Source organism: Eptatretus burgeri, unplaced genomic scaffold (genome assembly GCF_056783735.1).
Source record: "Eptatretus burgeri isolate ZD-2024b unplaced genomic scaffold, Ebu_testis_v1 Ebu_testis_scaffold_156, whole genome shotgun sequence".
In the NCBI taxonomy this organism is placed as follows: domain Eukaryota; kingdom Metazoa; phylum Chordata; class Myxini; order Myxiniformes; family Myxinidae; genus Eptatretus; species Eptatretus burgeri.
Window position 1 is genome coordinate 41,851 of NW_028222106.1, and position 14,257 is coordinate 56,107.

The 14,257-nt window shown below is 46.4% G+C and overlaps 1 protein-coding gene across 5 annotated transcripts in view; it reads right to left on the bottom strand.

The window, feature by feature from the left end:
- Positions 1-13,940, bottom strand: part of LOC147007460 (F-box/LRR-repeat protein 4-like) — a 47,508-nt gene extending 33,568 nt beyond the window's left edge. The window contains exons 1-4 of one of the 5 annotated variants that reach the window (XM_085867103.1): positions 13,743-13,940; positions 6,508-6,951; positions 4,138-4,516; positions 3,583-3,788 (exon numbers count right to left, since the gene is read on the bottom strand). In XM_085867103.1, the coding sequence (XP_085723229.1) occupies positions 3,583-3,788; positions 4,138-4,516; positions 6,508-6,951; positions 13,743-13,831 (1,118 nt within the window). In that variant the 5' untranslated portion in view covers positions 13,832-13,940. Of the gene's footprint in view, positions 1-3,582; positions 3,828-4,137; positions 4,517-6,507; positions 6,952-13,334; positions 13,590-13,623 lie in introns of those variants that run through there. The other 4 variants (XM_085867104.1, XM_085867102.1, XM_085867105.1 and 1 more) reach the window with 4 other exon arrangements.
- Between the last annotated feature and the right edge of the window lie 317 nt (positions 13,941-14,257).

Below are 14,257 nucleotides of genomic sequence, written 5' to 3' on the forward strand. Positions count from 1 at the left end.
ACTTTACGTTGAGGTTGTCCCGTACGACACATTGTTGTGGGCCGGGGTTCGGTGGCGATAAACGACTACTAGGTGGAGCAGTGGAGTCGTCTACCACCGAACACTCGGAATTTAGGTCGTAACCCTTGGATAGCTCCAAAGGTAACGGGTCCCTTAGCGGACCGTGGTCGCCAATATTTTGACGGCGTGGGGTAAGGTTAATTGCCTAATTTCAATATACCTCAATACCCACGTCGTCCAACTACCGGGGAAAACCACACCCTCGGCCGACTTTGTCCGAATCGAGTCGCTATCACCGACTCGGATCCGGCGTAACCGAGCGGGAGTTACCAAAGCCGCGCCGGACCAAATGAACAGCTTCGGCACGAACGGCCTTACTAATTCACAATACGCACCTTGCTCGGCCAATGGAGGAGAGCACAGAAAACGAGCTGGGACATTTAACATGTGTTTATTTTACAAAGAATAATCGGGGAAGGGAACACAGAGCAGAGTTATCATGATATGAATAAAAGGCAGTCAATGGACAAGCAAAGGAAAGCACTTACACAATTCTACTTATCAGATTGGCGTCACACACACACACACACACACACACACACACACACACACACACACACACACACACACACACACACACACACACGAACTGGGCCCCGTCGGGTCTTTATTTCAGCCTTTCAGCTCGGAGGGAAGGCGAGCTGAAGGCAGGGGCCTATTCAGGTACCTCCCCACCTCGTGAGGTTTCACCGGACCCGCACTTGTGGAGCTCGGAGTCCGTGACGGGAACAGGGATCCCAGCTCGAGCGCTCCAACGCAAACCACCATGGTGGGACTCGAACCCACAACCCAGACCAAGCCGCAATTGCCACAAAGACCGCAGACCGCCACGATCCTGGAGAACGCACCCTTGACTGCCCAACACTCGTCCAGACAACCACTCTACCCTTCTGAGGTGGGAGGGGTCTCTTCTCCTCGTCACTCGCCTCCTGATTGGACGAGGGGTTGTCGAATGACTCGTGGTCACCTCCCGATTGGCTGGGGCATGCGTGTCATGCTCGCCCTTCGCTCATTGGCTGGAGGAAACGGTCCATGCCCTTCCTCAGGACGGAGCCTCGATCTGAAGCGTTGGATGCTCCGCCCACGCCTTCAGCCAAAAACACGTACGCAATGGCGACCGGTCGAGTGTGGGACGGTAGCGTTGTTGTAGTGGATGTCGTAGTAGTTGTTGTTGTTGATGAGGATGTCATAAACCTGACTATACAATAATTCGTAGTGCACACGTCATTCCCATTAGACAAAGGGGGGATTCTAACTGAAAACACAAACTTATCGAAATAACTAAGCTTAGGGACTCTGGCTGTTTGTGTGCACAAGGTTTCCAAATCCGTAACAGTATTTTGTCCCGTACGACACCATTTCAGTTTTTTGTTTAAGTTATGATGTTTTGAAGACATCAACAAGTGCTGAATGAAACATTTCCACACTCTTTGATGTGTCTTGTGATAATCTTCAAACAACACGACTGATTAGAGCATTGTTCAGGTTCAAACTTCGATGTTGGTCACAGATGTGCAGTCAGGCACTTCCTTCAATTAATAAATCTTGTTTACGAGGTAAACAAAACGAGGTTTTTTTTTTAATGAGACGAGTATCTGACTAATTTTAAGACTCTCGGCAACATTTTAAAGTTTGTTCAAATAATTTTTCCAAGGTCAACTCAAGAGATTTTCAGCTGAACTTGTTGACAAGAAAAGTGTCATCTCAGTGTCTCGAACGACACCCCACTTATTTGCAAATTTCATCTCAAACGTGATGATTCAGTGTGGTTGGTCATTGAGCGAGGTTCCCTTGTAATGGTCACACGTCAGTTCTTGTTTGCCTGCTTGTTTGCCAACCAGGCTGCAAGGTATTGGCTGGATGTCCCGCACGACACGTATGGAATCACCCACACAAAAAGAACCGGATGGGCCAATCCCAACCAACTTCAACAAACTTGCTGGTGTTTCCCAGTGTCAGGTCAAGGGAACAACCTCCACCCAAATCCTCCCCCAAGTAAATTCTCTGTACGTATGTTTGTGTCGGCCTGAAAATCATGGGGGAAAAAGAACCAGTTGGGGCAATCCCCACGAAATTTTTCAAACTTGCTGGGGGTTCCCAGGTTCAGGTCATGGGTAGTACCCTCCCCCTTCCCCTACATTGATATTTTCTGTAGGCATGTGTGTGTGTGTGTGTGTGTGTGTGTGTGTGTATGTGTGTGTGTTTGTACGTCTGGAAATTAAGGAACTAAACTCAAAGAAGGAAACGAGGCCATTTGGCCCATCACTGCCGTGCTGCACTCTCGGGTTGATTTATTAATTTTTTTGCTGAAGCTTTAAAAATCGAACTTCTTGATGGTTTACTGAAGTCCAAATAACCCGATGTTGATCAGGTGACCAAGCATATTAATAACGTGATAAATAATAATCTTATTAATTAATAACTTTAAAAAAATTTTTGTATACCTTGTCGAGGCTCGTGTGAGAGCTAACACACAACGCACATCAAGGGGGCATGAGAAAAGAGGGGCGGGAGTGGGAAGGACAAAACAGTGGGGAACAGAGACATTAGGAGATCGGTGGAAGGGTAGAGGGGGAACATACACCAGAAACAGATTTGATTCGATGCCACCAGGATTTTGAGGAGGGAGAGAGGTTTGAGAGTTCAGACTTGAGATGAGAAAGATGTTGTTTTCTGGCTCTCCTGAGGGTAGATACACACTTGTTCCGAGCTTTATGGAAGGAACTGAGATTGCCCTCAGTTGGGTTTGCTTTCCATGAGGCAAAGGCAAGTTGTTTCAGGACAACTGCCTCGCCACAAGCTTCAGTAAACCAAGGGCGGGAGGAAGGGTAGGACAACTGAAGACGAGAGGGGATAAATCTGTGCATGAGGGAGAGCAAGTTTCCTTGAAAGAATTCCCAGGATGAGTTGATGTTGGAGAAAGTAGCGATAGGAGACAGTCTATAAGTTTGATGGCTGCTCGGAGACCCTGCCAGTCGGCTTGAGTGAAATGCCAGACTCGACGGCGGTGAGGTGGTTCTCTGATAATAGCCAGAGAGATGTCCACTTTGACAGGGAACTATAACCGCAAAGGAATGGTGATGGGATGGTACGTGATGGGACGTGAGGACTGCACAACTACAACCACCCAATAACATAATGACGTCGGAAGAGCCACCTGTCAGTGACTGCTGAGGACATGGTACAGGATTTGAAAGGACAGAAGGGCCATTACAAAAATAAATTAAATTAAATAAAAACAGTAGCGGTAACAATTCCGTGACGCAATGGCGTCCAGCACCGGAATTCCGTGACTTCAGCATGGTAAACGCTTTGAGAAAACTCGACTTTTGATGGGGTCAACCTGCATAAACTGAAGAGTGGTAAGTAAATTTATATCCTGTAAGCAGAATTGTAACTGGTAATTATGTCGACTAAGTTTGGTGGTGATCGGAGAAGTGTAAAGAGATGAGACAGGAGAGGAAACTGATCAGAATGAAAGAGAAGATGAGATGATTACTAACTTTGCATTCAGTTACTCACTTTTCAAGGACCGTAGGAGTGAATCTTCCATCGTTTCCAGTCCATGAGAGACCGAGCGAGCGTGCATGGGTGAGACGAGGCTTCAAAGCTAGAAGGTCCTCCTCGCAGAGAGATGGCCAGAAAGGCTTGAGGTCCAGGTGTTTGTACATGGAAGGGTTGTAGCAGCATTTGTGCATGGTACGGCTGCATTGAGCGAGGCAGCACAGCTCAGGGAGTGTCAGGTGAGACAAAATAAGTTCAATAATCTGTTCAATAATAAAGGCAGCAAAAAAAAACCCATCGATTCAATTATCAGTGCATCAACCTGACCAACTGTCACTGTCCAGATAGTCAAGGATGTCCATCAAATGATAAACCAGTAACCATTAAAACAACCCAGGTAACCACTAGTGAAGCCATCAAGGACTTCCAAACACAAACAGACTTGGACAGCCATTTCAATGTTGACGCCATCGTCTGAAACCATTCTGAAGCCAAACAATGAGATGATGTGATCTGGAAAACCAAGTTTTAAAAGAAGAAGAAAAGATGACGAGGAGGGGTTCACATACTCACCTCGAAAGGTAAAAGGTCGAAATATCCATTTTTTGTGAAGGGGGAAAGCTTCTCTTCCTCCAAATTTGCCCTCCTTTCTTCCTCCATCTGTTTAACCAGATCTCGTCTCCTCCTCCTTTCCATCCTGTTTAGTTTCTTCTGAAGTCTTTCTGACTCAGCAGGATCTTCACTCTTGCTCGTGTTTAGATGAATCATATTCACCGGGATACCGTACAGAAGAACAGCGTCCAGTTCCATGTAGTAAGCGCTCAGGGAGCAATTGAACTCCAGACGGAGGACCTTCGTCGCAAAACCCGGTGGTTGTATCGGTGGGGAAAACTCGTAAGAGATGTTCGGTGGAAGATTTGTTTCCGCAGGGCCGGACCACAGCGTCCGCCACCTGCATCATACATCATCAAAGTAAACCATTTGAGTGTCCTTTTGATTCTACTATGAAGTAGACATTGTGTATTAGGGTGTGGCTCAAGTCGAGATAGATAGGTGAGGTGGTGTTAGTATCGTAAAGAGTAATAAGTTATGCTTAATGACCAAACAGAAGTAAAAAATAATCTCATGTCAGAACAGCTGTACACACGACAACCCAACAGAGTTTGTAAAGTGATCCACTGGCACATTTGAAAACAACTTTGAAATCCCAGTTCCAGAAAATTTGTGGGAACATCTATCTATAATTCCAGCAATCTCTGTGTGTCTGTCTGTCTGTATGCGACCACCGTTTCTCGACGACCGCCAATCCGATCTGATTGAAACATCCCGCAGATGTGCCTTTTCAAGGTTTGATATCAATCGGATGAGCGGTTCCCAAGTTGCGGCCATTTATCTGTCGACCAATGACAAGACACGGTGCTATGACATCACGAATGACGTCATAATTAATGTTTATTTATTTATTTTTCCACGATTGACGTCACAATTCTTCTTCTTCGTTTGGTATGACGTCACAATCGACGCTGGGGACCTGAGTATGTACCCTTTCAAGGTTTGATATTAATCAGACAAGCGGTGCCCAAGTTATGGCCATTTATTTACCAAACCAATGACAGGACACAGTGCTATGACGTCACGAATGACGTCACAATTAATGTTTATTTATTTGTTTTTTGTGAATACATTTAGAGAGAGGGATGAGAGAGGAGGGTGGAGAGAGGAGGGGGGAAAGAGGGGGGGGAGAGAAGAGGGGAGGGAGAGAGGGGGAGTCACAATTCAAGAGAGGGGGAGAGAGCAGGGGAGAGAGGAGGGCCCAAAATGCCCCAATCCAGTCGTCGTTTACGAGAGTGAAGGAACGAAGCTGCACATACTGGCACGCCTCACCCACGAGAGAGGGTACTGGCACGAGAGAGGGGGAGAGGAGGGGGCGAGAGAAGGGGGGGTGAGGGGGGGGTGAAAAAATGCCCCAATCCAGTCGTCGTTTACGCACCTACAGGCCCGCACTAGTTAACCAAAAGCATGGACTGAAACATGGAAGTACCGCTCACGTACGACCTAATGATCCCATCGAGCGTGAACATCGAAAGCAAAGCATTGCGACCGCATATCATACTTAAGTACAAAAAAAGACAGAAGAAGGAAAGGCTCGGTGAGGTGTTAATACCATTGATTTTGGAGTAAACAATGCAGAAATCAAGAAAATGACCAAATCCCAAGACCTCAAGAATGAAGTGAAAAGATCCTGGAACCTGAAGAATGCCAAAGTTGTACCAGTGATAGTTGGAGCCTCGGGAATGATGACGAAGAACCTCATAGGGATATTAAAAACCATCCGTAGGAATATTATGGCAAGGAGAGAATTGGATGCAGGGATTATGACAAGAGGAAGACGGGGAAAAGCAGTAAGGGAAAGACGAACAAAAACACAGGACGAACAGGACAAAAAGTAAAAGGTGAACAAATAGATGAGATAGGGGGGAAATAAAGCGAGCGTGTAGAATAAACATAAGGATAACAAGCTACTAAAAAGGGGGATAAACTCATCACTGAGGTTTTTTTTCTCTTGCAGCCATGCTCGCCATAATTATGGGCAACCAGGTGTGTGCAACACTTTAGACATGATCCAATGCATGCTGGGATGTTAGTTACTGAATTAACACATGGGCCACACCTGCGTGTGGAAGCCGATGCTTTCAACATCTTGGTGTCCATTTACAAGGTGTTTCCATTATTTTGTCCACCACCTGGAGATCAAATGTTTGTTTTTTTTAAAACCAGGTAACTAGTGAATTTCAATAACGAAGATGTTATTGAAATCCCGTTATAGTCATGTCAGACCCGTGAGAGGCATACCATACTCTCAAAGCAAACGATAATTTTGGACTCACGAGCATGAAGACTTTCAGATTAATTTGAGATATAAACCAAAAGGGTCACTGGTACCTGTACACATCAACGTCTTCATCTTCATTCCAGGACCTGGCCAGAATCCGAACCACATACCCAGGGTGGTACGTCTCCAAGATCGAGACCCCGGTGGGGAAGACGGGCTCGGTAAAAAGTAACTCGACGAAATCCCGGCTTTGAAACCACTCGGGATTCTTGGGACAACGTCCGGGAGTCCATCGGGACAAGTGGTCCCACCACGTTCCGTATGTTCTCGGCACGGCCGAGTGCGAGAAGTCCCCGGCGAGGGGATATATGTTCGGTGGACCCACCAGGTTGTACATGGTGTACGCGATGGAATAGAATCCCCCATACTGGGAGCTCATGTCCAAAACTTGGGCCACGAGCTGAGACAGCTCGAAAACAGACGTCTGCGTGGACAAACCTTCAGGGTCTTCCTGCAGTCCACGTACATCTCCACGCCGTTGGTTTCTCCTGGTCCTGTTGAACAGGAATTGCAGAGCAGACTCAACGAGCAATTGTATTGCATACATTTGTTGGAATGAAAACCACAATCGCGATCCAGCACACACAGATCACGTTGTCATTTATTTATTTAATCTGTTGTTGTTGTTCTTCTTGTTATCACGAAGCCAGATTATATCATCACTTTTTCCCCCCCCATTGTATCACTCAAAAACCTACTCCAATCTTATCATAGTCCATTTTACTGGTTAAATGCTTCTCTAGATCTACGAAAATCTATGCTTGCCACCAATATTGATTTACAAAAGCAAACTTTTGCAGCTTTGAAGAATGTGTTGAGCATATTACGTGTGAAAATATGAATACACTGTTTAATGTTAATACACTGAAAAAAAAAATCCAGCTTACAAGTCAACCCCTTGTGAAGATGTGAAAATGACATTTCACAGATCTACAAATAGTGAGGGAAGCTCATGTCGGCCATGTTGATGACGTGGGCACTGCATCCTAGCAACCACCATCGTATAGCACCACTCGGTGGTAACGGGTATTACAAATCATCTTGTTCTGTAAAGGAAGTTTAATAGTTGGAGAGCGGGCTGAGCTTCATTCTCAAATTTGTGCCCAAAAGGATTGTTGATCTCATTGACCAGTGAAGACCATCCGATTTATAAAAAGTGATTTCTTAAGTGCGGCTTTCTTGGGGTTAAGGATTATTTGATCCTTCAATTCGACCCTTCTAGCCCTTCCAATCTAAACATCGGGCCCAAACTGCCCCTTCGGTATTTGGACACATCGTGTGAGATGTGTTTTAATTACATTTGTTAAGAAGTTTTAATCCCTGGGGTTAACGGATAAGAAAGGGCTAATTAAGGGTTCATTAAGAGTTCAATCTCAAATTGGCGCCCAACACTCGTTCTGATCTCATAAGATTGCTTCACCCACCCACTAACTAAATTCATCACTTAAGAACGATTTTTGTCTGGGGTTTACGGATAAGAAGGGTCTTAAGGGCGCAAGGGTCTTCACATAGCCGGAGAAGGAAACACGAGAGGCAGAGGGCACATTGAGATAATGAAAAAAAAAGCGATGACGCGGGTGTGGTCCATGTTGATTCTAATGTGTAATATTGTAATATATGTAGCACGATGATCATCAAACGCAAGTGATTTCAAGGCAAGATGAACACACAACATTCTCAGTGAAATCGATTTGGTATCCACTGACCGGCCATGTTGTGATAACCGGGGGACAATTCAACACATTGGGGGTCGAAAAATGAACATCGCATAAGGAAATTGAAAGTGAAGAGGATGACGATACGAGGCACTGTCACTGTCATGATGAGTTTTATTAGGTTACCACAAAATATCGTCCCTGTGCTGACAGTCAGAGGGAGATGACATGACAATGCCGTAAACACAGAATGATACAAGAAATCTGTCGAATGTGCTGGAAGATGGGTCTACATCTGGTACACGAACAGATGCATTTTTTTTTTTAACAAACTCCAGATGCGAGTCTCGACTCCACTTCTGAACTGTTCTCTGAATCAGAGCCAGCTATACGAACAATATGATAGGTTATCAAAAACTAAACGCGCTACATATCAGAGACTTTAACGAATAAAAATTACTGACCATTACAAAGTAAAAATAACTTTGAGGATCTCGGCCCACCGAAACAGGCTTGACATTTTAGGTATTTTGGCTCATTCACCCTTCAGATTTATCACGATCATGATCATTGATCATCATCGTCATCATCATCATCATCATCACTTCTTGCTTCACCTTCAGATGATGAATCGATCATCAGATCATCCGTTCTTGACGGATCACCGTCAACGTCCATTTCAACTGGTATTTCTGGAACAAGCACCTGGGGCAGTTGATGTCCACCAAACCAGATGACTCGATAGTGACCATCAACGATTTCCCATCCCGCAGTTGCAGAGTTCGGTATGGCAGCCAGGTGGGAACTGCCCCACATTGGAGCCACAAAACCAGTCCTTAAACAATGTGGCCGCAACTAAGCTGAGCAAGGTGGGATGCTACTGCCTTGGATGCTCTTCAGTTTGTCGAACGGTCGCATGGAATTCGATTTGCGGTTATACGTGCGATTGACAACATCGAATCGGTAGTTGTTCAGCGTCGTGGTCTTTTTCGCACCGTACATGAGGCAAACATTTCATCGTCCGGCTCTTTGTAGATGAGGGATGAAAAACCCCGAATGAACTTGTCGTGGGCACACGTTATATCATACGGCCGTTTCTTCCCTTTCCTTGCGAATGCTGATGTGTGGTCACATCCCGTGAATGCATGCAGGACAGGCAGAGCTGCGCACACATCCGGACCGATTCGCGCTGCTCCATTAGTAACGTTCACGTAGCGTCGATTATCCTTACCGGACGTCCCAACTTCCATCCAAATTGTACATGTAAATCGATGAACATGGTGAAGGAGAATCACCAGTGTGTCGGTGTCCGAGACACGTACTACAATGTCGCCATCTTGACAATCAAGGTCAGCCACTGTCAAATGGAAGCACAATCTCGTTCGTGTCTGCCTCTGGGTGATTACAGAACAGATCTTGAATTCATTCTTTCTGCACTCCACCGTTCACAACAGAATACTTGGCACATTTACCGTTGACACCGAGGAAAACGATCCTTCCTTCCAGAATGTGTCGGTACTGCTCCCCAGCCCGGTCATCCATCATGAATTCCGGTAGACCTCTCTTGAAGGAACTCGATTTCAGAACTTTCTCAATGTTCTTCGGTCTTATCTGGTCCGGGCCACTGATAACGTAATGTTGCTCTTTGGCTCCTCGTCTTTTTCGTTCGCAGTCCTCAATAGAAGGTTCCTCGTAAGTGTCAAACGCTATGTCTATACGTTTTGACTGGTGGGATAAGGCCGCAACGAGGATACCCCGTGACAGACCACCGTAAGTCGGGGGTAGGTTTGGTGGTAGGCAGCGAAGGAGAACATTTCCATCTATCAGATGGACCTTCACATCAGTCGGATGGCCGTGATCAGGTCCTGCTTTCTCCAGCTTGTCGAAAAGGGCGCTCTTCGCTGTGCGCACAATTGAACCATCGCGCTTACACGTAGACAGCGGCACAGGTGTGAGTGGAAAGGTGAAGAGGGATTTCGAGGTCCACTTCGTCCTTAGCCGCGATGAAGGCGAGTCTTCCGAGGAACTGACTTGTACATTTCAGTTCTGCCTCCTTTGAGTTCTGGTGGGCACGTCGGTTGGTTACGCACTGTTTCGCTAATGTCAACAGTTTGTTGCGGGTAATAGGTCGCTCAAAGCGTGTCGGATCATCAAGGCATTCGCGAACGAATTTCTCATGCATCCTGCGACCTTCCTGCGGTACACTGAGCAGAGAATTATTGACGGCAACGGGGACACTCTTCCCTGTGCTGATATTGATTGGCGGCACATCGGTATCGATGGCGAATGGATTTACCGACGATCGTTGTTGTCGCGTTTGATTCTCAATGGACTGAGTTCCATTTGAGTGTCGCTATGATGTACCAGTCCGGCCAGAGCTCAGGCCTCACTTGCAATTGCTGCACGACTGCCCTTCGTGACACGCCAACGAACGCGCGCAGTGTCGTTGTTTGTCGCCGATGTGAATCCAGTCATCCTCGATGCTGCATCTGCATTGACTGTCTGCTCGAATGGGAGGTCAACTGGAAGGCGTGCAGACTCGTTATTGGTCCTTCTCACCGAGAACGCTCCAGCGTTCAGTATGTTGGTCAATCCTGGACGGGTAATTTCTCTATTCATGAGATCCAAACGGTATTTGGCCATCCATCTCGCGTTGTTCTGCCGGTTCATGGCGAAAAACAAATCAGTCAGCTCAGTGAGTGCCATGGTGAATAGCTCGACGTCATTTTCACGGCATGCGCGGTCAATGATACGGTGGAGTTCGACAAGCTTCACATACACATCATCCAGAACTGAGGTGTTGGCCCCTGAGTGCCCTCAAGAGTTTGGTTCGTATATTCATAATATGCCGGACAGACATCAGGAAATGTATCGCTCTCGCAAACTGTGTCGATCTCCATTGGCGTGGTGAATTTGTAGACCTTTAGCTCATCAAGCACTTGATCTTTTTTCCGGATTTCCGGAAAATGCTGCCTGTACTTGCAGAAGTGGATCTCGAAAAAGTGAAAATTTTTAACCCTGTCCCACAAATTTTATATTTTCTCATCTATATCCTAATTTATATGTGCACCTCCGGAGCGTATTCTACGTTCATTAAACGGTTGTCGATGAAGACAACGCAATGGAACGAGGCATTCGGAATGTGGTTGTAATTTGTATTCCAGATGCTATGTGAAGACCCTTGTGCCCTTAAGACCCTTCTTATCCGTAAACCCCAGACAAAAATCGTTCTTAAGTGATTAATTTAGTTAGTGGGTGGGTGAAGCAATCTTATGAGATCAGAACGAGTGTTGGGCACCAAATTGAGATTGAACCCTTAATTAGCCCTTTCTTATTCATTAACCCCAGGCACTATGGTTTCTTAAATGGTTGTAATTTGTGTTTTTTGTAACCATCTATAGAGACCCCCGTCATGTAAATGAATGGGCGTCAGCTCAATGAAATTATTTTTCCAAGGGCTATGTGAAGACCCTTGCGCCCTTAAGACCCTTCTTATCCGTAAACCCCAGACAAAAATCGTTATTAAGTGATGAATTTAGTTGGTGGATGGGTAAAGCAATCTTATGAGATCAGAACGGGTGTTGGGCGCCCGTCTCAAATTGGGCGCCAATTTGAGATTGAACCCTTAATTAGCCCTTTCTTATCCGTTAACCCCAGGGATTAAAACTTCTTAACAAATGTAATTAAAACACATCTCACACGATGTGTCCAAATACCGAAGGGGCAGTTTGGGCCCGATGTTTAGATTGGAAGGGCTAGAAGGGTCGAATTGAAGGATCAAATAATCCTTAACCCCAAGAAAGCCGCACTTAAGAAATCACTTTTTATAATTCGGATGGTCTTCACTGGTCAATGAGATCAACAAACCTTTTGGGCGCAAATTTAAGACTGAAGCTCAGCCCGCTCTCCAACTATAAACAACTTGACAGGCTGGCAAGATGTCTAAGACTCCTTGAGTTATGCACACTCGCCTCCAAGCTGTCTTGCCTGGGTTTGAATCCAGACCCAGATATAAACTTTCACCCTGGTGTTTCCCAGGCAGGGTGATTCATCAATGTGTGTGCCGTCCCTCAGATGGACGTTAAACGGAGACCTCAGATGCCAGCATCGGTTGCTGCACGTTAAAAGTACGTCTTTCGCGAAGAGTAGGCGAGCTATTGCCGGCACCCTGAACAAATTCCAAATTCCTGCTCCAACTGCTGCTGGGAAAGCAATGGCAAACCACTCAAAATAACCATTGGTGAGGAAGCTGCTTCGGCAGCAACGATGCTCTGCAACAGATCAGAGGAGGGAGCTTTGGAGAAGGAGAGAGAAAGAGGGAGAGAGAGAGAGAGAGAGAGAGAGAGAGAGAGAGAGGAGAGGAAGAGGGAGAGAGAGAGAGAGAGAGAGAGAGAGAGAGAGAGGGAGAGAGAGGGAGAGAGAGGGAGAGGGAGAGAGAGAGAGAGAGAGAGAGAGAGAGAGAGAGAGAGAGAGAGAGAGAGAGAGAGAGAGAGAGAGAGGGTGAGAGAGAGAGAGAGAGAGAGAGAGAGAGAGAGAGAGAGAGAGAGAGAGAGAGAGAGAGAGAGAGAGAGAGAGAGAGAGAGAGAGAGAGAGAGAGAGAGAGAGAGAGAGAGAGAGAGAGAGAGAGAGAGAGAGAGAGAGAGAGAGAAAGAAAGAGAGAGAGGAGAGGGAGAGGGAGAGGGAGGGAGAGAGAGAGGGAGAGAGAGAGAGAGAGAGAGAGAGAGAGAGAGAGAGAGAGAGAGAGAGAGAGAGAGAGAGAGAGAGAGAGAGAGAGAGAGAGAGAGAGAGAGAGAGAGAGAGAGAGAGAGAGAGAGAGAGAGAGAGAGAGAGAGAGAGAGAGAGAGAGAGAGAGAGAGAGAGAGAGAGAGAGAGAGAGAGAGAGAGAGAGAGAGAGAGAGAGAGAGAGAGAGAGAGAGAGAGAGAGAGAGAGAGAGAGAGAGAGAGAGAGAGAGAGAGAGAGAGAGAGAGAGAGAGAGAGAGAGAGAGAGAGAGAGAGAGAGAGAGAGAGAGAGAGAGAGAGAGAGAGAGAGAGAGAGAGAGAGAGAGAGAGAGAGAGAGAGAGAGAGAGAGAGAGAGAGAGAGAGAGAGAGAGAGAGAGAGAGAGAGAGAGAGAGAGAGAGAGAGAGAGAGAGAGAGAGAGAGAGAGAGACCTTTAAATGGAGGATCAAACCAAAGAATCCAACACAGAGATTCATGGCGGAGTGGAGGTGATTTTTACTCACGCCATATCGGATCACCTAGGATGGTTAATGAAGGTGATGTCTCCCTGACTTGCAAGTAGATGAAAGATGATTTCAGGCAAATGACAGAGTGAATAGAGCAGAATGTTCATGAAGAAGAACATGACGTCATTTGATTAAATACGTCAGCGAAGCGACAAGTACTTTGGCTGGTATCCCATATTTAGATTTCCCACCCCAAAGAAACCCAATGGGGGATCCAGGGTGGGGTTCACCGGGTGCACGTGAACCCCCCCCACCCCCGATCCGACCCTGAAACCCTGGTGCGTACCATAAGGAGCGACGTCGACGCCTTCCTCCAATTCGGTTCATTATTGTGTATAAAGAAGGGGGAAACTGAGGCAATAGTCGACTACCTGGAAGGTACAGGTAAAGGCAACAAAGACTTACACGTTTTGAAACCTCCTACATAAGTCCTGACGATCTCTTCGAACCAAATCCGTTACCACGAAGTACGTTGAGGGAGCGTCCGTTGCCATGACGACGCCCCTAACGGATTCGATGACGACTCGCGTTCCGTTCTTGATGACGTCATCACGTTTTTCCCCAACGTGTCACTCGACAACCTGCCGGGTAAAATGTACGAACTTATCATTGTACGTTTTACTCGTTAAATGTTTCCACAGATCTACTGAGATCTATATTAGCCACGAGACCCGTGTAAAATCGGTGGTGCACTGATCGTTGTAAATGATTTAAACGTATGAATTGGCCAGCTGGACCATCGTGCCTCCGTTGCATTAACACGACGGTGAACACTCCACTTCTTCAATTTTATTATTCATCCCTCCTCGAATAGAACAGAAACAACCCGGGGGTGTGATCCATCACCGATCAGCTTGGAGAGAGAGAGCCCTCGCACAGCGGCTTAAGCACTCAAGCAAGCACTCCATTCAAACCCGTTC